Raw genomic sequence first — 24,310 nt, 5'->3', positions numbered from 1 at the left:
CTGTTCACCATCAACATTGCGTGCAGCAGCAACCACAGCCTCCCAGACACTGTTCAGAGAGGTGTACTGTTTTCCCTCCTTGTAAATCTCACATTTGATGATGGACCACAGGTTCTCAATGGGGTTCAGATCAGGTGAACAAGGAGGCCATGTCATTAGATTTCCTTCTTTTATACCCTTTCTTGCCAGCCACGCTGTGGAGTACTTGGACGCGTGTGATGGAGCATTGTCCTGCATGAAAACCATGTTTTTCTTGAAGGATGCAGACTTCTTCCTGTACCACTGCTTGAAGAAGGTGTCTTCCAGGAACTGGCAGTAGGACTGGGAGTTGAGCTTGACTCCATCCTCAACCCGAAAAGGCCCCACAAGCTCATCTTTGATGATACCAGCCCAAACCAGTACTCCACCTTCACCTTGCTGGCGTCTGAGTCGGACTGGAGCTCTCTGCCCTTTACCAATCCAGCCACGGGCCCATCCATCTGGCCCATCAAGACTCACTCTCATTTCATCAGTCCATAAAACCTTAGAAAAATCAGTCTTGAGATATTTCTTGGCCCAGTCTTGACGTTTCAGCTTGTGTGTCTTGTTCAGTGGTGGTCGTCTTTCAGCCTTTCTTACCTTGGCCATGTCTCCGAGTATTGCACACCTTGTGCTTTTGGGCACTCCAGTGATGTTGCAGCTCTGAAATATGGCCAAACTGGTGGCAAGTGGCATCGTGGCAGCTGCACGCTTGACTTTTCTCAGTTCATGGGCAGTTATTTTGCACCTTGGTTTTTCCACACGCTTCTTGCGACCCTGTTGACTATTTTGAATGAAACGCTTGATTGTTCGATGATCACGCTTCAGAAGCTTTGCAATTTTAAGAGTGCTGCATCCCTCTGCAAGATATCTCACTATTTTTGACTTTTCTGAGCCTGTCAAGTCCTTCTTTTGACCCATTTTGCCAAAGGAAAGGAAGTTGCCTAATAATTATGCACACCTGATATAGGGTGTTGATGTCATTAGACCACACCCCTTCTCATTACAGAGATGCACATCACCTAATATGCTTAATTGGTAGTAGGCTTTCGAGCCTATACAGCTTGGAGTAAGACAACATGCATAAAGAGGATGATGTGGTCAAAATACTAATTTGCCTAATAATTCTGCACTCCCTGTACATGAAACTATCCACTGAGAAATAGTCTGTTTTGAAGCAGCTTCCATTGTTCTCATATTTCCATAGTTAACAAACAATCCGATTGTCTAATTAACCTAGTCTTATCAAGGTAGCATTTGAGTACCCTCTTAAGGTCCAGGGAGTGCAAAGCTTTCTCTGCCGGAATAACTGAATTATGGAAAAACATTGGAAGCAATATCGTCTGATTAATGTGCAAATCCGGCACCATCCAAGGCAAGAATGATGATGTGCTCTCAGAACCACTCTTATCATGGAAAACCATAAAGGGTTCCCTCGAACATAGAGCCTGAATTTCGCTGACCATTCTAGCCGAGGTAATGGCTACCAGAAAAGGTGTCTTCCACGTAATGTGTTGCAAAGAAGCTTTGTGGATGGGTTTGAACGGGGAGGCCATGAGTTTAGATAAGACCACAGTCAATTCCGAATTGGTGGAAAGACTTTTCTCAAGCTGTCTAAGAAATCCTTAACTACTGGCATAGCAAAGAAGGATTTCCGAGAGGGCGATTTACAATAAGCTGTAATGGCAGATAAATGTACCTTAATAGAGGAGATCTGCAGTCCTGACCTTGCAAGATGTAGCAGGTAAGGCAAGATAACATCCTCCTGGGTCAAAATAGGAATGAGAATGTGCTGCCGGCACCACATGTAGAACCTCTTCCACTTGAACGCGTAGGAGCGTTGTTGTAGACGGTCTTTTAGACTTCTTTAAAATGGTCATACATTCCTGCGAGAGCCCCAGGTGTCCATATTGCAGGAATTCAGGAGCCATGCTGTCAAGCTCAGCGAGGGAAGGTTGGGATGTAGAATTTTCCCCCCTAGTCTGTAGAGGGGATCCAGTCTGCACGGCAGCCTACTGTGCGGATGCTCTGACCACTGGATACTCTACCAGTATTGTCGAGGCCACTGTGGGGCTATGAGTATCATCCTGGCTTTGGAGCTGTCGGTATCAGGGGAATCGGTGCAAAAGCGTAGAGAAATGTACCTGACCAGTCTATCAACAGGGCATACCCCTGCGTCCCTGGACAGTAGAACCTGGATGCTAAGTCTGGGCATTTTTTGTTGACGTCTGCAAATAGATCCAACTGAGGCTGACCCCACCGCTGGAAGATGTCTACTACGACCTCGTCATGAAGAACCCAATCATGGAAGTCTACAAGACTTCGGCTCAGGAAGTCTGCTTATGAGTTCTGCTGTCCCAGAAGGTGGACCGCTGTGAGGGACATTCCCCTCGCTATCAGCCAGTGCCAGATGGTTTGTGATTCCCCAGACAGGGAACGAGACCTCGTGCCCCCCCTGCTTGTTTAGATAATACATCGAAGTTGTATCGTCCGTCTGGACTAGAAGTGACTTTCCTTTGATCGATGGGGCAAACAACTTGAGAGCAAGGTGAACTGCTCTCAGTTCCAGTAGGTTGAAGTGGTAACTCTGTTCCTTGCTGGACCATAAGCCCTGAGCTTGGAGGGGGCCCAGGTGAGCTCCCCAGCCCTGCAGTGATGCATCCGTCACCAGGGTGTAGGAAGGAGTGGACTGGTGAAAAGGAGCCCCTGCCAACAGGTGACGGCTATGCATCCACCATAGCAATGATAATAGAGCCCCGGTTGAAAGAGCTACTCTGTCCTCCCATTGGGCTGTGTGTTGATCCCACTGATCATCTAGAGCCTCTTGAAGAGGCCTCATATGTAGCCTGGCATTCGGAACAATGAAAATGCAGGAGGCCATGGAGTCCAACAGAGATGCTACCTGATGGACCGTAGGTCTGAGATTGCGGAGAAGAATGTGACACTTCTTTGTTATTGATGATAGTCGTTCCTCCGAAGGATACACTCTTTCTAGTTTGGTGTCTAGTACTGCCCCCAGATAATGGAGGGTCTGAGTTGGTATGAGAGTGGACTTCTGGAAATTGACCTGCAAACCCAGAGAGCTGAAAGTGTTCAGAAACAGGTTGAGATGTTTTACAGCCTGTTCTGCGGTGGTAACTTTGAGCAGTCAGTCGTCAAGGTATGGGTAAATAAAGATTTTCTGTTTTCTGAGGTGCGCCGCTACCACTGCCACACATTTGGAGACTGTCCGAGGGGCTGATGTTAGGCCAAAGGGCAGTACTTTGAACTGGTAGTGATGAGATGCGAATACGAACCAAAGAAATTTATGATGTTTGGGAACGATTGGAATATGAAAGTACGCATCCTGTAGATCTACGGAGCACTTCCAGTCTCCCCGATGTAGCTGAGGGAAAATCTGATGAGGAGCCAGCATTCTGAATTTTTGTCTTTGGATGTATTTGTTCAGATGTCTCAGATCCAGAATGGGTCTGAAGGACCCTTCTTGGCCTTTCTCCCTCATTGGAAAATAGCAATACACTCCTTTTCCTCGCTGAGCGAACTGAACAGTTTCTATCGCTCCTTTCTGCAACAGGATGCAAACTTCTTTTCGTAGTATCGAGTAATGAGCAGGCGCTGACTTTGTTGGGGGTAGGGAAGGTGGAGGAGATTTGAACCGAAGAGAGTAACCATTCTCTACAATGTTTAGCACCCATCTCTCTTTTGTAACGGCGTGCCACTCGTGAGCGTGATTACTAATACTTCCCACCACTGGAGTGGTGGACAGGGTTAGGGGAAGCGAGTCCTCATTGCTTTCCAGCTGCCTTGGGAGGAGACTGATGCGGTTTACTTGGAACGCGGTCTCCCGCAGTTCTGCGTTGCTGAAAGAAAGGCCTCCCCTGCTTCTGCTGCTGCGACCAGTGAGGGGCTTGAACCCTCTGCTGAAAAGGGCACTTGTTATAAGGCCTCTACCTCCTTCTATATTCTCTTTTCTTATCGAGGCCCACCGCCTTCATAGTGTCTACCTCCGATTTCATCCTCGCCATCTCATCATCAGTGTGAGATCCAAATAACGAGGTTCCATTGAACGGAAGATTTAAGATTCGGTGCGGTTCCTCCTGCCTCAATCCTGTAAGACGCAGCCATGAGGATCTCCTTGAACAAATGCCATGTGCATTGCCATGGGCCGCCAAATCCGCGCCGTCTGCAGGAGCACTAATGACTTGGTTGGAAACCAAACTCCCCTCTTGCAAGATCTCCTGAAAATCTTGCCTATCTTCTCTAGGCAATTTGTCAACAAATCTGTTCAGGGAGTCTTGCAAGGAACGGTTGTACCTACCGAGAAGCACAGAAACACTGGAGACCTTCATTCACGCTGCTGCAGTGCCACACATCTTCATGCCCAATGAGTCCAAATGTTTACTTTCCTTATCTGGAGGGACACAGATGACGACGCCACGGATTAAGTTTTCCGGGCAGGAGCCAGAATCACAGAGTCTGGAGGAGGATCGGCTCTAAGGAACAAAGGATCCTGGTCTGGGGCTTTATATTTCTTCAATATCCGAGCCGGAGCATAACGAAGGCTATCCAGAGTAAGAAAGGTGTCCATAGCCGGTTGTAAAAGACCAAGAACCAGAGGCAGTAACTGTCTGGAAGAGGCACATTGATTCAGGGTCTCAAAGATCACTGATGATGACGTAGTCAGTTCTGGAATATCGATGTTCAGTTTTTGAGCCCCTCTGACCAAAACCTCATTGAAGGTAGTAATGTTGTCAATTGGCGATACCCTTGCTGGAGGGTAGTTAGTTAAGGTAGGTGAATAGTCTCTTATAAAGGACTCAGATGCGGTAGACCATGAAGGAGATCTTCGCTGCTGTGATCTAGAGGATCTAGATCTTCTCCTGGAACGTGACCTACTTCCTGAGGATGCCCTTGTCTGGCTGCGCGGATGTCTAGGAATGGGCTGGTCAGCAGCAGGCCTTGGTCATTCAGATAGTGTTGTAGGGGAGGGCGTACGAGGTAAAGAAGCTATTGGTGAGTAGAGTCTTGAATATTGAGAATCTGGAGAAGTCGGTGTTTTATTCAGTCTTTCTAGCCACCTTGGAGACAGATTTATAAGCGATACATGCGATGAAGCTTTGGATGCCGCTGAAGAGTCACTCTGAACCATGACTACTGGGTCTTGGTGGAGAAGGCCAGTCTCAGCAATTGTAGGTGACTTTTGATGGGGACTGGTATGCAGAGAAACCATTTGCGAGACAGATGTTACAGGAGAAGGCTGTCTCGACGTTGATCGCTGATGTGTCGCTGTTGACAGGGATCCCTGGGTTTCTGCGGTCGAGCGAGGCCCCCCCTGGTTTCTCAGGCCTCGACGTCGCATGCTTCGATGACGAGCAGTGACCCGCAGCAGGGATGTGTCTTGATGTCGAATGTCTTGATTTCGAACGGTGTGCAGAGAGAGACAAGTGCATCGACGTTGTAAGATGCGGAGACCTCGACCTAGTTCTTGAGGTTGTCTTCGACGGCAGATGCCCTGACGCCGTCGGATGATGTGCAGACTTTGACAGCGTATGGGTAATGATGTACCTGTGCAACGCCAATCGGAGTGCAACCGTCGATGGAGAACAACCCCAATGAGGAGGTAAAGGCTGTGCCGTCTTTTCTTTCGCCGTCGCTTGCGTTGCCGTCAACGGTGGTGTGCTCTTTGACACCCGGCGATGCGATGAAGGCAGGGATGACGTCGACGGTGAACAAACAGGAGCCTTCCTACCTGCCGACATGAACCTGGCTCACTGTTGTGAAGAGTCTTTGGAAATTTTCTCTCTTTCATGCAGACCATGAAGACAAATCCTCTACCTGTCCTTGAGAGTCCTTTTGGACAGATTTTTGCAATGTCTGCAGGTGTCAGGAGAGTGCCTTGAGGCAAACAGACTATGCACACAGAGTGTGGGTCTGACTGGGCCTTCATCCCACAGGAAGGACATTTCACAAATATTGAAGGCATTTTAGTGGGAAAAAACCTGTCTCTCACTCAGGAAAAATTTCGAATCATCTAATAAAACAGAGAAAAACACAGTCTAGGTAATTTTTCTGGTCAAATAACCAGAAAAGAGAGAGCTCAATGCTCCAGGATCCTCACATAAGAAGCCGGAAAAAAAACTGACCTAACTGTGAACAAACTGTCACCTCACTCTCCACCCTGAGGCATGGTGTGATACTGGAGGTGCTCAGGGTCTTAACGGCACGGTGCCAAGTTTTTGGTTCTGATGTATTTACCTGCATGCAGCCTATCGGCTAATAATGCTCCTTTATTTTCAATATAGTTTTTCTCTTTTGAAATGGATTGCTTATACTTTCTATGCCTTCTACCTTGAATACAGAAAGTTTTAACTTTAATTGAAGATTTTAGTGTATGTTTAAAAATAAAATAAAGCATTGTTAGTCTCAACAGAGACTGCATTGCTATTTATGCATGTATATATTATATTGCTATTGAAAATATCGAATAAAATGTTATTTTTCATAGTTATTTCATACATATACATGTGTTTTTGAATATGCTCCGGGGTCCCAGAACGTGGGCTGGAATATTCAGTGTTTATGACTATTGACGAGGATCCCCTGGAAGAGAACCCAGCGTTCCAAACTGGAGTGATTGCCTTGGGATGGGTTTCAATTATGGACATGGTTTACGGGGCATCGATTCCAACGACTTTCGGCTAGAGCTCTCTAGAGTGGACATTTTGGTTTGGAGGTCGGCTAGGTGGTGGGTGGGGTAGGATGGAAGAATTACCTTGGGGACCCCCTCTGGAGGGGTCACTGGCTGGGACCGGAGGCCCATTAAGTAGGCTTTAGCAAATGGGATCAACCTGAATCTCTAAGCTGGGGGATGTATGGCCACACAAGGTCTTTTCAAGAGCTACAGACAGACTTTAATCTTAATTGCTCACAATTCCATCAATTTCTGCATCTCCAACGTGCACTGGGGGTCTTATGAGTTGTTGTTCGAGGGGTTTCTGAATTCAGTCCCCTGGAGGAACACCTGCTAACAGGACCCCTAAAGAAGGGAGAAATATCAGGTATTTACAAATCCCTAGAGATTAATGCTCCAGACCTCCTTTCCGCACTGAGGGCTTAATGAAAAGCATGGATGGGTTCACTGGAGGACAGTGAGTGGGGAGAGGTGAAGGAAGCTAGCGATATCCTCTGGGTACCGAACGATTCAACAGAATTAACTGCATGTCACATACCTGATGCCATTACGGCTGTGGAGAGTTTGCCTATCCCAGTTTCTCACCTGCACTAGGGGAAGTGAAGGGAGGGCTAGTTTGTCTCTCTCTCCCATGCTGCCCTCCAGGGAGAAACATGTCTAAGGTTTATAACACAAGCAAACTGTTTGCCCTGGAAATAATTTTTGCAGTGAGGTTTGGCCAGGAGCACATGGCAAAGTTTCAATTATCTAAAGAAATGAAATAAGCTTAAACCTCACCTGCATGTCTGCAAATGACTCTGTTAAGATGGATTCGACTATGTCTTTCAATGTAGAAATTCCAAGAATGTTCCAATACTCAGGTCCAGCTATAGCCATCACTTGAGAGAGCATGTTGCCACCAACAGAGCCACCACTGTCACTTTCAGAGCCCACCCCCTTGAATACAAGGTATCCCTTCAGGCTGGCAACACTGCCTTTGATGACAGTGGAGGCTGGTTGGTGTCTTGACCACACTGAGAACATGAAGTGTGTTCCCATAGGCCACTACGGTATGCAAGGCCTGAGTTCGCGCTGAACAGCAATCCATCTATGACAATAAGGAAGGAGGCTGGATATTATGTAAGCAGGCCACAGTAGAGTAAGGATTTGTCATATTTAGCACTGGAGAATTTAGGCATCCTGTTATTACAGATAACTATATCAAACATAAAATGTATCTTCTGAAATAATCAGTGGACTCTTGTGGGAGAGAGAAGGTTAATTAGATTATAAGGTTATTTTTGCATTTCATACAAAGAATTTTGGGAGTGCCACTGTTTACTCCAGTGACACCAGGCAAGATGGGGCAGGTTCTTCGGCGTCCAATGCTGGAAATCCATTTTCAGCCTGGCAACTCTAGGGTGTAACATTTGAGTCTTGATTTTTGCCACTCGTATCACCAAATAATGGAATCTCTCTTTTGTCAACGGCATCCCTGATCCCTCTGTCCCCTCCAAGATTATGTAATAACTTTATTGAAGGAAATGAGTTTTTCTTCAGCAGACAATCATGTATTAAACAAGGAATGTAAACTGTGATTGATTCTGCGACATTGACATGTCACTGACTTACATTCATTTGATTGTCTTGCCCTTCCAAGTCTTCTTTATCCAAATCAATAGCCTGTACTTGATGACCTTCTTTCAATATGGTTTTCTCAAGATTTTCCATACGTTCTCTCTCAGTCGTTACTTTCACTTTCAAAACATGGAATGGAGTGGCAACTTCCCCAACGTTCAGATGCATCGGTTCCCCCTCAAACATCATCCCTTCTGCATTGCCCTCTTTAAAACCAGGAGGTTGATAATCTGGTGGTGTCACTGTCGGAATAACAAATACCACTTGAAGCATAATATAATGCATTTTGTAAAATCTGAAAATAACTGTGCACTCACTGTAACTGAAGTGAAAAAGGTGAGTATGAAGAATGAGATGATGAGATCTGAACAAATACTATGGGCCTGATTTAGGTCTTGGCGGACGGAATACTCTGCCACAAACCAATACCAAAACAGCAGTACAGTTAATAAATAAATGATTTAAAATTTTCAACCAATTTTTCTTTTTAAACACGTCAATATCATGTTTAAAATGTCACCAAAATGAAGTTGGATGAAAATGAGTTACTTACCTGTAACTGTAGTTCTTCAGTATTGGAATCTTTCATAGATTCACATGCTTGAATCATTCCCCGTCATCGAGATGGGAGCCCCCGGTACAATTACACAAGTAGTGTTGAAATATATTAACACAAGGGCCCTAGGCCTCTTCAATTTAATAGTCTATCATAGTCATTTTAAGAAAAAGGACCAAACTTGAGCATCCACCAATCAGACAACACCACCCTCTAGAATCCTCCTGAGAGAAGCTCCAGCACCTCAGATTTTCCAAGCACAAGTGCATTAGGATTGGGGGGGGAGGAGAAGGAGAAGAGAAGATATATATCTATATCCTTTTTTTTTCTCCGGGGAGGCGGGTGGGTCGCATGTGAATCTATGAAAGATTCCAATACTGGAGAACTACAGTTACAGGTAAGTAACTTATTTTCTTACTCCAGTATTGGAACTTTCATAGATTAATATGCTTGAATCAGAGTAGCGAGCAGTACTTATGCACATTGAAATATTGTAGTCATGTATGTCACAAAACACCTGCGTATACAATACATATATAAAGCAATACTTCTAACGAAATATCGTCTGGTAACCCAATCCTTACTTCTCTCCCTTTACAGAGACTGCCTGCGTAGAGTAAGCACGGACCGATTAATGCAGTGGTTTACGCGCTGCTTGATGGCAGAATCGAATGGCTGAGGAGATCCATCTGGCTATACTCTGCTTGGAGAGTGGTTGACCTAGTCTGGGTGCACTGTAAGCTACGAACAATTTATTGGAGAGGCGAAAGGACTTAGTTCTGTCCAGGTAGAATTTAACACATCTCTTAATGTCTAAGGAGCGCAATGCTCTTTCCTCAGGAGTAGATGGGTGTGTAAAAAAGGTTTTAAAAACTAATGGCTCGTTCATGTGGAAATCCGAAGGGACCTTCAGGATGAAATGCGGGTTTGTGCGGAGCAGTATTTTGTCTTGTTTGATCTGCAAGAATGGCTCCTGTATAGAGAGGGCCTGTATCTCACTGACCCGTCTGGCTGATGTGAGAGCCACCAGTAAAGCAACCTTTCAAGAAAGGAATTTCAGAGAAGCTCGATGGATCGGTTCAAACGGATGCCTCATCAACTTTGCTAGAACAATATTCAGGTTCCAAGAGGGAGGAAGAGGCCTGAGTGGAGGAAAGACCCTGAAAAGTCCTTTAAAAAAACGTTTGATTAATCTAGAGGAATACAGCGAAGGAGAGGAGTCGGAGCTCCTGTATGATGCTATTGCCGCCAGATGCACCGTTATAGAGGAATGCACCAGCCCTGATTGCGCTAAATGCAATCAATAAGGCAACAATTGTTCCGTTGGTAAGGATAGTGGATCAATTTTCCGCTGGTGACACCAGAAACAAAATCTTTTCCATTTGCAAGAGTAAGCCTTATTAGTGCTATCTGCTCTAGCTCTGGACAAAATGTCCCTACATTCCTGTGGGATATTCAGATGTGCAAACTCCCTGTGCTCAGGAGCCATGCTGACAATCGCATCGAGTGAGGATCCGGGTGCGATATTTGCCCTTTGTTCATTGTTAGTAAGTGCAGTGACGGTTTCAGCGGAATGTGAGGATTCCTTGATAGAAGAAGAGCTATCAATATCAGGGTGCATGGCTCTGCCTTCATCTTCGTGAGGACTCTTGGGATCAATGGAATTGGAGGAAAGGCGTAAGCAAAGATGCCTGACCAAGCTATGGAAAACGCATTACCCCAAGGTCCCTTTTGGTGATGCCAGCTTGCGAAGTACTGGCATTTGGCGTTCCACTTGCTGGCAAACAGATCGATTGTTGGCATTAACCACTGGGAAAAAATGTCATCCATGGTGGACTGGTCCAGCTCCCGTTCGTGGCAGCTCGATCTTTGTCTGCTGAGTGAGTCCGCTATCTTGTTGTCTATCCCCGGCAGATGGACCGATGTGAGTCTGATGCCTTGCTGTGAGGCCCAATTCTAAATTTTGTGCGCTTCCCTGGAGGGGGTGAGAGATTTTGTGCCTCCTTCTTTGTTGAGGTAATGCACTGTAGTGGTGTTGTCTGTTCTTATTACTTCGTCTGATCCCACTATCTTCGGAAGAAGCCTGCAAAGAGAGATAAACTGCTCTGAGCTCTAGCAGATTGATGTGCATCACCCTCAACTCTAGTGGCCACTTGCCACTTACTTGCAGATCTTGTAAAACGGCTCCCCAGCCCTCCAGAGAGGAGTCTGTAGTGATAGTCCACAAAGCCGGACGATGTAGAAAGGAAAGGCCGACAGACAGATGCTGCTTTTGTGACCACCATGCCAGAGCTTTGACCATTGCTGTGGTTATACTTATCCCATCTTTGAAGCTTCCCAAAATCTGGAGCCATTGAAAGTTGGGTTGCTCATGTAGCGGTCGCATTTTTAGTCTGCAGAGAGGAACCAGAGGTATGCATGACAACATCATGCCCAACAAGGATTTGAAAAGGCGAACTGAAACAGAGTTTCTTCTCTGTATTGACTTTGCTACAGTCAGTAACTTCTGTTGTCTCTCTACTGTGGGACACGCCATAGTGGATTGAGTGTCCAGGTTTGCCCCTAAAAAGGTGATACTGCGTGATGGTAGAGGTTAGGACTTCTCCCAGTTGATGGTGAGGCCTAAACTGTTGAGTAAGGAAACGCACCTTCTTGTTGACATGCGCGCTCCTGCGTAGGTGTTTGCTTTTATCAGCCAATAGTCGAGATATGGGAATATCTGGTGTTTTCTCCTCCTGAGGAAAGCTGCAATTGGCACTAGGCATTTGGTCAATATCCTGGGAGCTGACTTTAGGCCAAAAGGGAGGACATGAAATTGAAAATGGCCTCCGGCTACCATGAATCTCAGGTACTGTCTGTGGTTTGGGTGGATGGGAATGTGGAAATGTGCGTCTTTTAGGTCTAGTGTAGACATGAAATCCCCCTGGTTCAGTCGCAGGACGACATCCTGTAGGCTTATCATGCGGAACGACTGCTTTTTTAAGCAGACGTTTAGTTCTCTTAGGTCGAGGATCGGCCTCCAGTCCTTTCACTTCTTGTGAATGAGAGAGAACTTGGAATAAAACCCTCTTACTCGCTGCAACAGAGGTACTTTCTCTATAGCTCCTTTGAGGAGCATCTTGTTGATCTCCATCTTGAGCTGTTCTGGATACATTGATGGGACCCTGCAAGGAGGATTGGAGGGAGGTGGTTGGATAAACTCCAGAGTGTGGCCCTGTTTCACCAATTGGAGGACCCACTTGTCTGATGTGATGACTTGCCATTGCTTGAGAAACAGGGATATCCTTCCGCCTAAAACCAGAGGAGGAAGGTTGGATGTAGCCGGAGCCCTGGATGCATCAGGCTCTACGAGCTGAGTCCTTAGCAGGGCGAGGTGAGCATCCCCTGGTGCTAGATCTACCATAAGCTGCTTGTGGTGGTTATCTTCGTGGGTAGTATTGACGGAACTGCTGAGAGGAGGAAGGATAGCTTAAGTGTCTATATTGCTGATAGCCTCCTCTATATGAAGGTAGTCCACGTCCTCTAGCTCGAAGGGAGGGCTTCCGGAACTGGAGAGTCCCTAACGAACGTGCAGTATCCGTGTCGGATTTGATAGATTGTAAAGCCTCATCAATATGCTTACCAAATAATGCTTGGCGATCGAAAGGTAGGTCTAAAATCTTATTCTGTACCTCAGGCCGGAATGATGTAGCCTTTAGCCAGCCTTGCCTCCTAAGTACAGCCACACCTGTGAGCTGGCGAAATGCAGTCATGGCTATGTCCATTGCACAGCCTATGAGTTCTGCTGATGTGCGCTGACCTTCCTGCAACGTATTCCTTGCCTCTGATCTTCCATCTTCCGGCCACTGGTCTATATGCGGGCGATGTCTGCCCATAGATGTCTGTCGTACCTGGCTAACACCGCTAGGGAGTTAGCAGCTCTTATCACTAGGCTAGCCATCGACGAGAACCACTTTCAAATATTGTCTAGCCGTCTACCCTCTGTGTCTGGAGGTGCAGAAATCGGAGCAAACGGATTCTTGGACTTCCTCTGTGCCGCCTGGGCCACCACTGAGTCCGGATGAGGATGACCAATTAGACATGCTGGGGTATCCTCTGGTGCCTTGTATTTCTTGTCTAGTAGGAGCAGTACTACTGTGACAGTAGCGGGGCTGTGCATTACTTTTAACCCTTCTTCCCATAAGTAGCTGACCAGTGGAATAGAGCGTACAGATTTCTGGAACGGCTGTTTAAAATCATATGGAAAGCAATCTGTTTGCTTTAACGGCATTGGTAAAGCTAAACGTTTAGCTGCTCTCTCCAGAAGATTATGAAATCCCCCGATGTTTTCCGGAGGGGAATCCACCTTTGATTGGGAAGGAGAAGAAGGAGCCGGAATGATTTATTCATCCCACTCCGAATGAGTGTCAAGGAGCTCCCCTTCTTCCTGATCCCCTTCCGACATGTCAGTGTCCTGAGGTAAAGTCATATGGCTACACTTGTTAGCAGCAAAGAGGTCGGTCTCTGACGTGGAGTAGTAACCCCGGAGACGGGCGATGGAGGAGGTTGCTCCCCTTGAGGAGGAAAACGCCTACTGTAATCAGCCAGCATAGCACGGAGGTCAGATAGCAACGAGGTTGGAATGTATGCCCCTTCCTGATATTGTTGATCTCCTCCATAGCACTGAGGGTCATAAGTTTTATCAAATTCGTCTTGGTCCTGATATTTGACGGTCAATTGAGAAGGGCTATGGGCTGTTCCAAATGAACGAGTTACTTACCTTCGGTAACGACTTTTCTGGTGGATACATTAGCTACCTGTGGATTCCTCACCTGATGAATACTCCCATGGCGCCAGCATTTGACGGAAATCTTCTTACTAGTCTCTGCACGTCGACGAGGACGTCACTCTAGCCCACGCGACGCCGTCTGACGTCATACAGGCAATAAGAAGTCCTCGCCGACGTGCCGATGACAGTACCAACATTTTTTACGTGCATGAGAATAATAATAACCCAATGCAATGAAAGAGCAAAGCAACATCTCTTAATATTGTAAATCACACAACATTGCAATAAAATAGCTGTAGATTTAATATAACCTTTTTTTTTTTTTGTTTTTTTTTTTTTAAACAAATAAATATATTTATACATACGAATCATGTATATACCCAATATATATATAGATTTATATATAAATATACACATATATACAAATATCATACATGCAAAATGTATTGCAACTTTGAAGACCAAAAGGAGCACACTCAAGGATTGCTTGGAGAGACCAAAAAGGCAACGGGGAGGCGGGTGGGACCGTGAGGAATCCACAGGTAGCTAATGTATCCACCAGAAAAGTTGTTACCGAAGGTAAGTAACTCGTTCTTCTGATGGATACAACTACCTGTGGATTCCTCACCTGATGAATAGAGTCCCAAAGCAGTACCACGCCCGGCGGTGGGTGCCTAAATGGTCAAACCAAGAAATCCTGCAGCACTGACCGTGCAAAATGACCGTCCCTTCTGACCTCAGAGTCCAAACAGTAATGTTTCACAAAAGTGTGAAGGGACGACCAAGTTGCGGCCTTGCAGATGTCGACCACAGGAACACCCCTGGCCAAGGCCGAAGAGGCCGACTTAGCTCTGGTGGAGTGAGCTCTAATGCCCTCAGGCGGATCCTTCTTTGCCAAAGAGTAACAGATTTTAATGCAAAGAACAACCCACCTGGAGAGTGTTCTCTTGTGGACTGCCTTTCCTCTCCTCTTGCCCACGTATCCGACAAACAGCTGATCCTCCAGCCTGATATCCTTCATTCTGTCGATATAGAAGCTCAACGCCCTTTTTGGGTCCAGGCGATGTAGTCTTTCTTCCTCCTTTGAAGGATGAGGCGGAGGATAAAACGTGGACAAAGTGATTGTCTGAGCCAAATGGAAGGGTGAAACAACCTTCGGATGGAAAGCAGCCTTGGTCCTCAACACCACCTTATCCCCATAAAACGTTATATAAGGGGGTTTAACCGATAAGGCCTGCAACTCACTCACTCTCCTTGCAGATGTTATAGCTACCAGGAATACTGTTTTAATAACCAAATACCTTAAGGGGCAAGAATGCATAGGCTCAAAAGGGGACCCCATAAGGAAAGTCAGGACCAAGGACAAATCCCATTGAGGCATAACGAATGGTTTTGGAGGATATTGATTCAGAAGACCTTTCAAGAATCTGAGAACAATAGGGGATTTAAATAACGATGGTTGGTCTGGAAGACAAATGAAGGCTGACAAGGCCGACAAATAACCCTTAATGGTAGCTACTGCACAACCTTTCTGCGCTAGAGACAGTGCAAAAGACAAAACATGTGACAGATGAGCATGTAAGGGATCAATCTGTCTCTCTCCACACCACATAACAAATTTAGACCACCTATTAGCGTAGATAGATTTAGTGGAGTGTCGCCTGGCCGCTAAGATAACATCCACTACATCAGGCGGGAGAGAGAAGGAACTCAGGTTGCCCCGTTCAATCTCCAAGCATGTAGGTGCAGACTCTGGAGGTTGGGGTGTAAAACCTGCCCCTGCGACTGCGAGAGGAGGTCTGCCCTGAGAGGGAGACGGAGCGGAGGGCACAGTGAGAGTTGGAGAAGGTCGGAGTACCATACCCTCCTTGGCCAATCCGGAGCTATTAAGATGACTTGGGCCCGGTCTTGGCGAATTTTCCTCAACACTCGAGGAATCAAGGGTATGGGGGGAAACGCGTAAAGCAACTGGTCGCACCAGGTTATCTGAAACGCGTCCCCCAACGCTCCCTGCATCGGATACTGGAGGCTGCAGAATAACGGGCAATGCGCGTTCTCCCGAGTGGCAAACAGATCTATCCGAGGAAACCCCCACATCTGGAAGATTAAACAGACTTGATCTGGATGGAGACGCCACTCGTGGTCTGCCGAGAATTGGCGACTGAGACTGTCCGCACGTACATTCAAGACCCCGGCCAGATGATTTGCCACCAAGCAAATCTGATGGTCCTTTGCCCAGGACCATAGCCGAAGAGCTTCTCTGCAGAGAAGGTACGACCCTACTCCTCCCTGTTTGTTTATGTACCACATCGTGGTAGTATTGTCCGTCAGGACCTGTACCGACTGACCACGAAGGGATGGGAGGAAGGCCTTGAGAGCCAAACGTACAGCCCGTAACTCCAACAGATTGATATGAAACACCTGTTCCTCTGGAGACCAAAGCCCTTTGATCTCCAGATCCCCCAGATGAGCTCCCCATCCTAGGGTGGAGGCATCCGTTATTACCGTGGCCACTGGTGGCGACTGCGCGAACGGCTTCCCCTGTGAAAGATTGTTGCCCGCAATCCACCACTTCAATTCCACAGCAGCATCTCTGGAGATCTTGACAGTACCTTCTAAATCTCCCTTGTGTTGAGACCACTGCCTTCGGAGGCACCACTGAAGAGCCCTCATGTGCCAGCGAGCATGCGTGACCAACAGAATGCAGGAGGCGAACAGACCGAGCAGACGAAGGACCTTGAGGACTGGAACTACCGCTCCATTTCGAAACATTGGAACCAATTCCTGAATATCTTGAATCCGCTGAGGCGGAGGAAAGGCTCGACTCAATGTTGTATCCAGTACTGCCCCTATGAACAGGAGGCGCTGAGAGGGCTCCAGGTGAGATTTGGGCACGTTCACCGAAAAGCCCAGGTCGAACAACAACTGGGTTGTTGACTGCAGATGATGCGACACAAGCTCCGGGGACTTGGCTTTGATCAACCAGTCGTCCAAGTAAGGGAATACTGCTATCCCCTTCCTTCTGAGCTCCGCCGCAACCACTGACATCACCTTTGTGAAGACTCGAGGTGCTGAAGTAAGACCAAACGGGAGGACCGCAAACTGATAGTGCTGCGACCCTACCACAAACCGGAGATACTTCCTGTGCGACTTGAGTATCGGGATATGAAAGTAAGCATCCTGCAAGTCGACAGACACCATCCAATCTTCCTTGTTCAACGCCAAAAGCACCTGTGCTAGGGTCAGCATCTTGAACTTTTCCTGTTTGAGGAACCAATTCAAGATCCTCAGATCCAGGATTGGTCTCAACTGACCATCCTTTTTGGGAATCAGGAAGTATCTTGAGTAACAACCTCGACCTTTTTCCTGCTCTGGGACCAACTCTACCGCGCCCTTTGAAAGGAGGACTTGAACCTCCTGTTCTAGCAACAGGAGGTGTTCTTCTGAACAATAAGATGGGCGGGGCGGGATGAGGGGCGGGAACTCCCGAAAGGGAAGGGTGTAGCCTTTTCCCACAATGCCGAGAACCCAAGTGTCCGTTGTGATAGACTTCCACTTGTGGAGAAAACGCTGTAATCTTCCCCCTACAGGAGAGGAGTGAGTGGGAAACGGTGGAAGCCTAAGGCTGCTTCCCCTGCTGCACCCCTCCAGAGGACGAGGAAGAGGCAGAGTGCTGTTGAGAGGCTCCTCTGGTACGGACCCCACCCCTCCCCCTCCCTCTAAATGACCTATAGGGGAGGGAAGAGGCGGGTTGCTGGAACCTCCCCCGAAAGGAAGAGGAATAAGAGCCACGCCCAAATCCCCGAAACCTCCTGAAAATTCTAGAAGAGGCAGAGGAAGAAGGAGCTTGCAGTCCTAACGATTTGGCTGTGGCTCTGCTCTCCTTAAATCGTTCCAAGGCTGAATCTGCCTTGGCTCCAAACAGTCTGTCCCCATCAAACGGGAGGTCCAGCAGGGTCGACTGCACATCCGCAGAGAACCCTGAGTTTCGGAGCCAGGCCTGTCTTCTTGCCACCACAGCCGTGCCCATCGCCCTGGCCACCGAGTCGGTCGTGTCCAGCCCAGACTGGATAATCTGGGTCGCGGCAGCCTGGGCGTCCGAGACCACATCCAAAAGACCCTGGGGAAGCTCCGTGAATGAAGACGAAATATCATCCATCAGCGCATGGATGTACCTCCCCAGAATGCACGTGGCGTTGGTGGCCTTCAACGCCAAACTGCATGACGAAAATATTTTCTTGGACTGCGCATCCAGTTTCTTGGAGTCTCTGTCTCCAGGCACCGTCGGGAAGGAACCAGGCGCTGACTTTGAGGAACAGGAGGCTTGCACCACCAAGCTCTCCGGCGTAGGGTGTCTAGAGAGAAAGCCAGGGTCAGATGGTGCAGCTCGATACCTCCTGGCCACAGCCCTATGAACGGCCGAGGAAGACACCGGCTTCTTCCACACCTCCAACACCGGATCCAGCAAAGCCTCATTAAATGGCAAGAGAGGCTCAGCTGCAGCAGAGGCCGGATGCAATACCTCTGTCAGCAAATTCTGCTTTGCCTCTGCCACCGGCAAAGGCAGGTCCAAAAAGCTCGCTGCCTTCCTCACCACAGCATGAAAGGAAGCAGCCTCCTCCGTATATTCCCCTGGAGATGAAAGGTCCCACTCAGGGGAAGTGTCCAGCCCACTGGCTGTATCCAGACCATGCAGTCCGTCTCCAGAGTCCTCAATCTCTCCCTCCTCTAGGACTCGCTGGTACTCTTGCTCTTCTAAAAGACGGAGAGCACGCCTCCTCGAATGAAGTCTCTCCTCGATACGCGGAGTCGACATGGCCTCCGCCGACGTCGAAGAACGGCGCCGATCTCCAGAAGCATCTGACGCCGCGTCCGGCGCCACAGGCAGCTTCGGCGCCGAGGCAGGAGCCGGAGGACGAGGTCTTGGAGCCGATGGACCAACCGGAGTCACAGGGCAAAATCCTGACTTCGACGGAGGGGCAACCTCCGGGGCCGAAACATCCGAAGCCACCGGAGCGGCCACCGACGCCGGCACCGGCGCCGAGCCCATATTCCCAAAAGGGAGAAAGGGCATAAAGGGTGCCGGCCGAAGAGGCGCAGGATCACCCAACGAAAAGGCCAAGGGCCCCGAAGGACCAGCCGGAGCAGCTCCTGGAGCCATCTGCTGAAAGATGGTATACATCGCATTAAGAAACGCGGTACTATCGGCTCCAGGAGTGGGAAAAGCCGGATACTGGGGTGCCTGGATCGAGGGCGACCCCGACGCCGGCCTCGACGTCTGCGACGCCGGAGAAAACACAAGAGGCTGCACCACCTCAATCACTGACGCCTGACCAGGTGAAGTCGGTGACGCCGGAGAGGGCAACGGCGTCGATGGATGCGGCGTGACCGTGGGGCTGACCTCCCAAGTCCTCCGACGCCGAGCCGAAGGTGACCTCGAACGAGACTCCTTGCTGGAGTGACGTCGTGAGTCTCTACGGCGCCGGGAGTCTCGATGACGCCGGTGAGACCTTGGCGAAGAAGACTTCTTATGATGTTTCTCCTTCTTCTTTGACTTTGCCATGAATAACTTGGCCTCGCGCTCTTTGAGGGCCTTCGGATTCATGTGTTGACATGAATCGCAAGTCGAGACGTCGTGGTCGGAGCTCAAACACCATAGACAGTCGGAGTGAGGATCTGTAACTGACATCTTGCCCCCACACTCTCGACAGGGCTTGAAACCCGACTTCCTCTGAGACATTGTTACCGCAGAGAAGACTACGCAGCAGACAATACACTGTAACCACGAAGGTAACAGTAACTCCCTCGAAGATAACCGTTTCGAATGCACGGAAAAAAGGGAACTGTCATCGGCACGTCGGCGAGGACTTCTTATTGCCTGTATGACGTCAGACGGCGTCGCGTGGGCTAGAGTGACGTCCTCGTCGACGTGCAGAGACTAGTAAGAAGATTTCCGTCAAATGCTGGCGCCATGGGAGTATTCATCAGGTGAGGAATCCACAGGTAGTTGTATCCATCAGAAGAACCCTCGTCATCTGACTCTTCATCCCCCTCTAACAAGTGAGCTGGAATGAGAGGGGTCACCTTACAAACGGTGTGCTTTGGAGTAAGTCTATCTTGTTTTTTTATGTTGTTTTTCCCTCATCTACGTTGTGGTCGACAGTGCAGATATAGTTTTCGTCGATGTTGGAGTCATCGACGGCGACCGCATGGAGATCTTGATCGTCGACAGCCTTACCGAAGAGTCTACCGTCGACGATGGTAAAGCAGATCTTCATCAACGATGATGTCGTCGACGTTGCTCTCGTTGACGGTGGGGCACTCGTTGACGATGATGTTGTCGTCATAACTGTCGTCGACGATGGAACAGTGGAAATCTTCGACGATGGGAAAACACTCACAGACGGTCTCGTCAACGATGAATCCGTCGTCGACGGTACATTCTTAGCTGCAGAAGTAGATGAAGACCTTTTGAACGGCACAGATGGTGGTAGAGGATGATTTCTTATGCCTTTCAGAACTGCTGGCATGACCTCTCTCCCCTTTCCTGGAAAATTTATGAGGTGAAGTAGAGGGGCTGCGGCCCTTGTAAGACCCTGAAGCAGTCTTTTTGTGGGCTTTTCTTGGTTGTTGGGAAGGAGATCTTGTGTCTGATCTCACCCTTTTTGATGACTTTTTGGATGTTGAAGAGTCATCACTATCAGAAGCAGAGACTGTATTATCTCTGTACTTAAGTTTCTGCAGCCAAATTAGTAATCTGCCTTCTCTATCCTTAAGCGTTTTAGAGGAAATGGTACGACAAACCTTACAGTCCTTGGCTGAGTGGTCTGGATAGAGGCAGTATATGCAATCCTGATGAGGGTCTTCAGAATGTAGTCTTTTCTTACCTCAAGTTTTGCAATTTCTGAATAAACCCTTCTTCTTCTTGTCAGACATGTTGTAGGTGTTAACCCCAATCAGTCAAAACAAGGTTCGGCAGAGAAAAAATGGTTTCAAGGTATTCCAAAGGTGTGAAGGAAAAGCAGAGCTCTGAGGAGACTCCTTAGCACGACGTGCAGTAGAAAATCTGAGGTGCTGGAGCTTCTCTCAGGAGGATTCTAGAGGGTGGTGTCGTCTGATTGGTGGATGCTCAAGTTTGGTCCTTTTCTTAAAATGACTACGATAGACCATTAAATTGAAGAGGCCTGGGGCCCTTGTATTAATATGTTTCAACACTACTTGTGTAATTGTACCGGGTGCTCCCATCTCGACGACGGGGAATGATTCAAGCATGTTAATCTATGAAAGGTCCAATACTGGAGTATCATGTGGTTGTGCCAACAGAATTGTCAAACAATTTGTGCATAATGTTACATGGCCCATGCAAACCTGGTCACAGTGACAATGTCTATAGACCCAACACCCCAAAGAGGAGAAGGCACGCTGACAGTATGCTGCACAGACAGCAACATAATCGAATAGTCCCACATATCTACTGGAAGTAAAGTTGTATCAGTTGGTTCCTGGAATGTACATCATCCCCCTCCTCATCATCACCATCACTTTCATCCCCTCCCTGAGGAAGTTGGTCTGGATATACAGCACCCACCTCCTCCCAGAGGGGGATAGATTTCCGCACAGCCACGTTGTACAACATGCAGCAGCCCACCACTATTCTACACACCTTCTCAGACTCATAGGCCAGGGATCCCCCAGAGATATGAAGGCAACAGAATTTAACCTTCAGGAGACCTATTGTGCACTCTATCACCCTCCTAGTACGTCCACTGGCCTCATTGTAATTCCTCTCTGCATCTGTCCTAGGATTCCTCACTAGTGTCAGGAGCCAACACATGTTGGGTTAGTCCTGTTTTGCCCCCTTTTTTTTGGTGATTCTGGCTGTCACTGACAAGCCTCAGTGGCAGACAGCCTGTCTGTCTGTTATGTGCCAAGAAGTGTCAGACACACTTATCTGTGATCCATCCTCTGTCCCCTTGTAGTTGTTCCATCTTGTGTGGCACACTGCTGTTCCTCAGCACAAAGGAATCATGGACTGATCCAGGGAACATGGCATTCACATGTGAGATGTACTGGTCTGCAGTACTCACCAATTGAATGTACATGGAGTGAAAGTTCTTCCTCTTTCTGTGCACCTGTCACCTGTTCACTTACTCGTGGGGGGATGAGAGCAATGTGGGTGCCATCAATGGCACCCATCACATGGGGAATGTTGGCACAGGCATAAAAGTCTGACTTGATGGTAGGGAGGTCAGCACTTTTGGGGAAACCTCACATAGGACTGCAGGTGTCGTACAAATGCATTCAGGAATCTGGACAGTATAATGCTAAACATGGGCTGTGAAAAACCTGCACTCATGCCCACTGTCACTTGAAATGAGCACATGGCCAGGAAATGGAGTGCAGAGAGCACCTGCACTTCAGTTGGGATGGCATTCTGATTCCGATTAGCCGGCCTCCGTGCGGATCCAGTAGTGCACAAAGTTCATGAATAGTAGCACAGTTGAGTCTGTAATTGATAACCATGGCTCCACCATGGTCTTCAAATCAATAAGTGGTCTGTACAACGATGGGGCTCACCCTTACCACAAGGGTCTGTACCTAGAAGTTGAGAACACGTAAGTAACACACATACAGTGTTTCCTATTCAGCACTGCTGGCATACAGCTTGACAACACATATGCATAGTAGGTGTAAAACTGGCATAACATGTCCTTAATGATACATCAGGACTGTAGTGGTGAGTAAATGTATATTTGTGTCATGCCTATGGGGGTTGAGGACAATAGGGCCTGAATGGGGCATATGAGCTTTTAATAACTACGTAGCAAAGGCCAAAATGTCTGCCCCCTGTAATCCAGAAATGAAGTGGAAGTGACCTCATACCGCTAGCGGTTGATGTAATAGCGTAAGGCAGTGTTCACCGCCATGCGACTATTCATTGGTTAACATGGTTGTCAACGGGGATTCTTGCCGTATCATAATCGGCGGCGACGGTGCTCACTGCCGCGGTGCGTACACTAACTCATCACCCCAACTTCACTTGACTCCCGGATTTAGTGCATGCAGGTACTCCACTGAGTGTGCTGCTGTGTCCTTCCTCTGGTCATAGAAATGGCATGTATGGCAGGGGAAAGGGCCCCGGTCTTCACCAGCGTGGAATTGGAAAAGCTCGTGGACGGGGTCCTGCCCCTATCGACCAGAGGTACAAGTGAGTAGGTGGATTGGGGGGCATGGATGTGTGTAATGGTGGTAGATGGCTGTAAACATGTGTGCACGTTTCACACTGTACAGTCATGGGATTCATGACATTCTGCATGTGTGAGGTCCTGTTCTGCTGCTGTATATGTCCGTCCCATAGTGGACGTATAGCCAGCTGTATGTAATGGCCATTGTCTGACCTCTGTGTTCCTTTACCTGTGTGTCCCATATAGGTCAGCGCCCACAAGAAGAGGGGACTGTGGCAGGCTATCGCCAGGGAGGTGCGGACCCTGGAGGTCTACAACCGGCTGAGCACCCATTGCAGGAAGCGGTGTGAGGCCCTGTGGCGCTGGGCGAGGAAGATCTGCGAGGCCCAGCTGGGGAAGTCCTCCCAACAAGGAATGGGTGCCCATCGGGCACTGACCCCCCTTATGCAACGCATTCTGGGGTGGCATTTCCGGACCTGGATGGGTGCTTGAAGGCTGCACAGCAGACACAAAGGGGCGAGTACATGAACCATCGTATGCCTTCTTGATGGATGTGTGAGTGTGTTGTGGTGTGTATGCTGTCCAGTGACAGGGACTCTGACTGATGTCCTTATACATAATGGCCCACGTGGGGAGTAGTGTTGTAAGGGTCAGGTTTGTAGTACTTCAGGTCCTTCAGTGCTGTGGGGAATGGCTTTACGGCAGGGTTGTGGTCACTAGTCCGGGGCATTGACATGTGTATAGCGGTAGGTGCTGCCTGGTGGAATATTTGCAGGGTGGGTGTATGTGTGAGCCACTTATGTACCTCCATTCAGCTATTTACAATTGTCTCTCCTGTTTTGTCTCCCCATCCCTGTTCTCTTGTGTTGTCTGTGAACATCAGCATCATCTGGCAAGGGAACTGAGGCACTGGAGAGTGGGGACACAGCGGCCCACGGTTCCACGGAGGCAGAGTTGTCCGACACGAAGGGGACCAGTGGGTTGGAGGGCGAGGGGAGTACCACGGGGAGGCAAATACCACTGAAGGTAGTACTCTGATACCTCCTCCAATTGGAGCTCCCTGGCAGTGGCAGACACTAGTGGGCCCAGCTATTCTGTATCATCTTCCGCCACCCCCTATACCATCACCGCCCTCCCATTTGCTCCCCACCGAGTTGCCCGTGCCCACTCACCCAGAAGGGTGGGCGTCTCCTTCGCCCCAGGCACCTCCTCCCCTTCCCCAGTCAGCCCTGCTGCCCTCACGGAGGAGGCTATTGACCTCCTGAGAACCATCTCTGTAGGGCAGACAACCATCGTCAATGCCATCCAGGGGCTTGCATCAGAGGTGCAGCAGACCAATGCCTACCTGGATGGCATTCATGGTGCTGTGTCTGGACTACAGAGATCTTTTCAGGCTCTGGCCTCCTCTTTGACGGCAGCCAGTGTCCCTGGTCATTCCGTCCCACCTCCAACCACCTCTACCCCTTCCAGCACCC

At 48.5% G+C, this 24,310-nt stretch overlaps 1 protein-coding gene across 3 annotated transcripts in view; it reads right to left on the bottom strand.

Annotated features, from left to right (window-relative positions):
* The window catches only part of HORMAD1 (HORMA domain containing 1), a 326,846-nt gene that overhangs the window by 115,286 nt on the left and 187,250 nt on the right, over nt 1-24,310 (bottom strand). For all 3 annotated transcript variants that reach the window (XM_069216936.1, XM_069216938.1, XM_069216937.1), the window contains one exon: nt 8,321-8,568. In XM_069216936.1, the coding sequence (XP_069073037.1) occupies nt 8,321-8,568 (248 nt within the window). The remainder of the gene's footprint in view (nt 1-8,320; nt 8,569-24,310) is intronic.

The sequence above is a fragment of the Pleurodeles waltl genome, chromosome 12, assembly GCF_031143425.1.
Source record: "Pleurodeles waltl isolate 20211129_DDA chromosome 12, aPleWal1.hap1.20221129, whole genome shotgun sequence".
Lineage (NCBI taxonomy): Eukaryota > Metazoa > Chordata > Amphibia > Caudata > Salamandridae > Pleurodeles > Pleurodeles waltl.
This window is presented reverse-complemented; position numbering and strand designations above follow the sequence as displayed.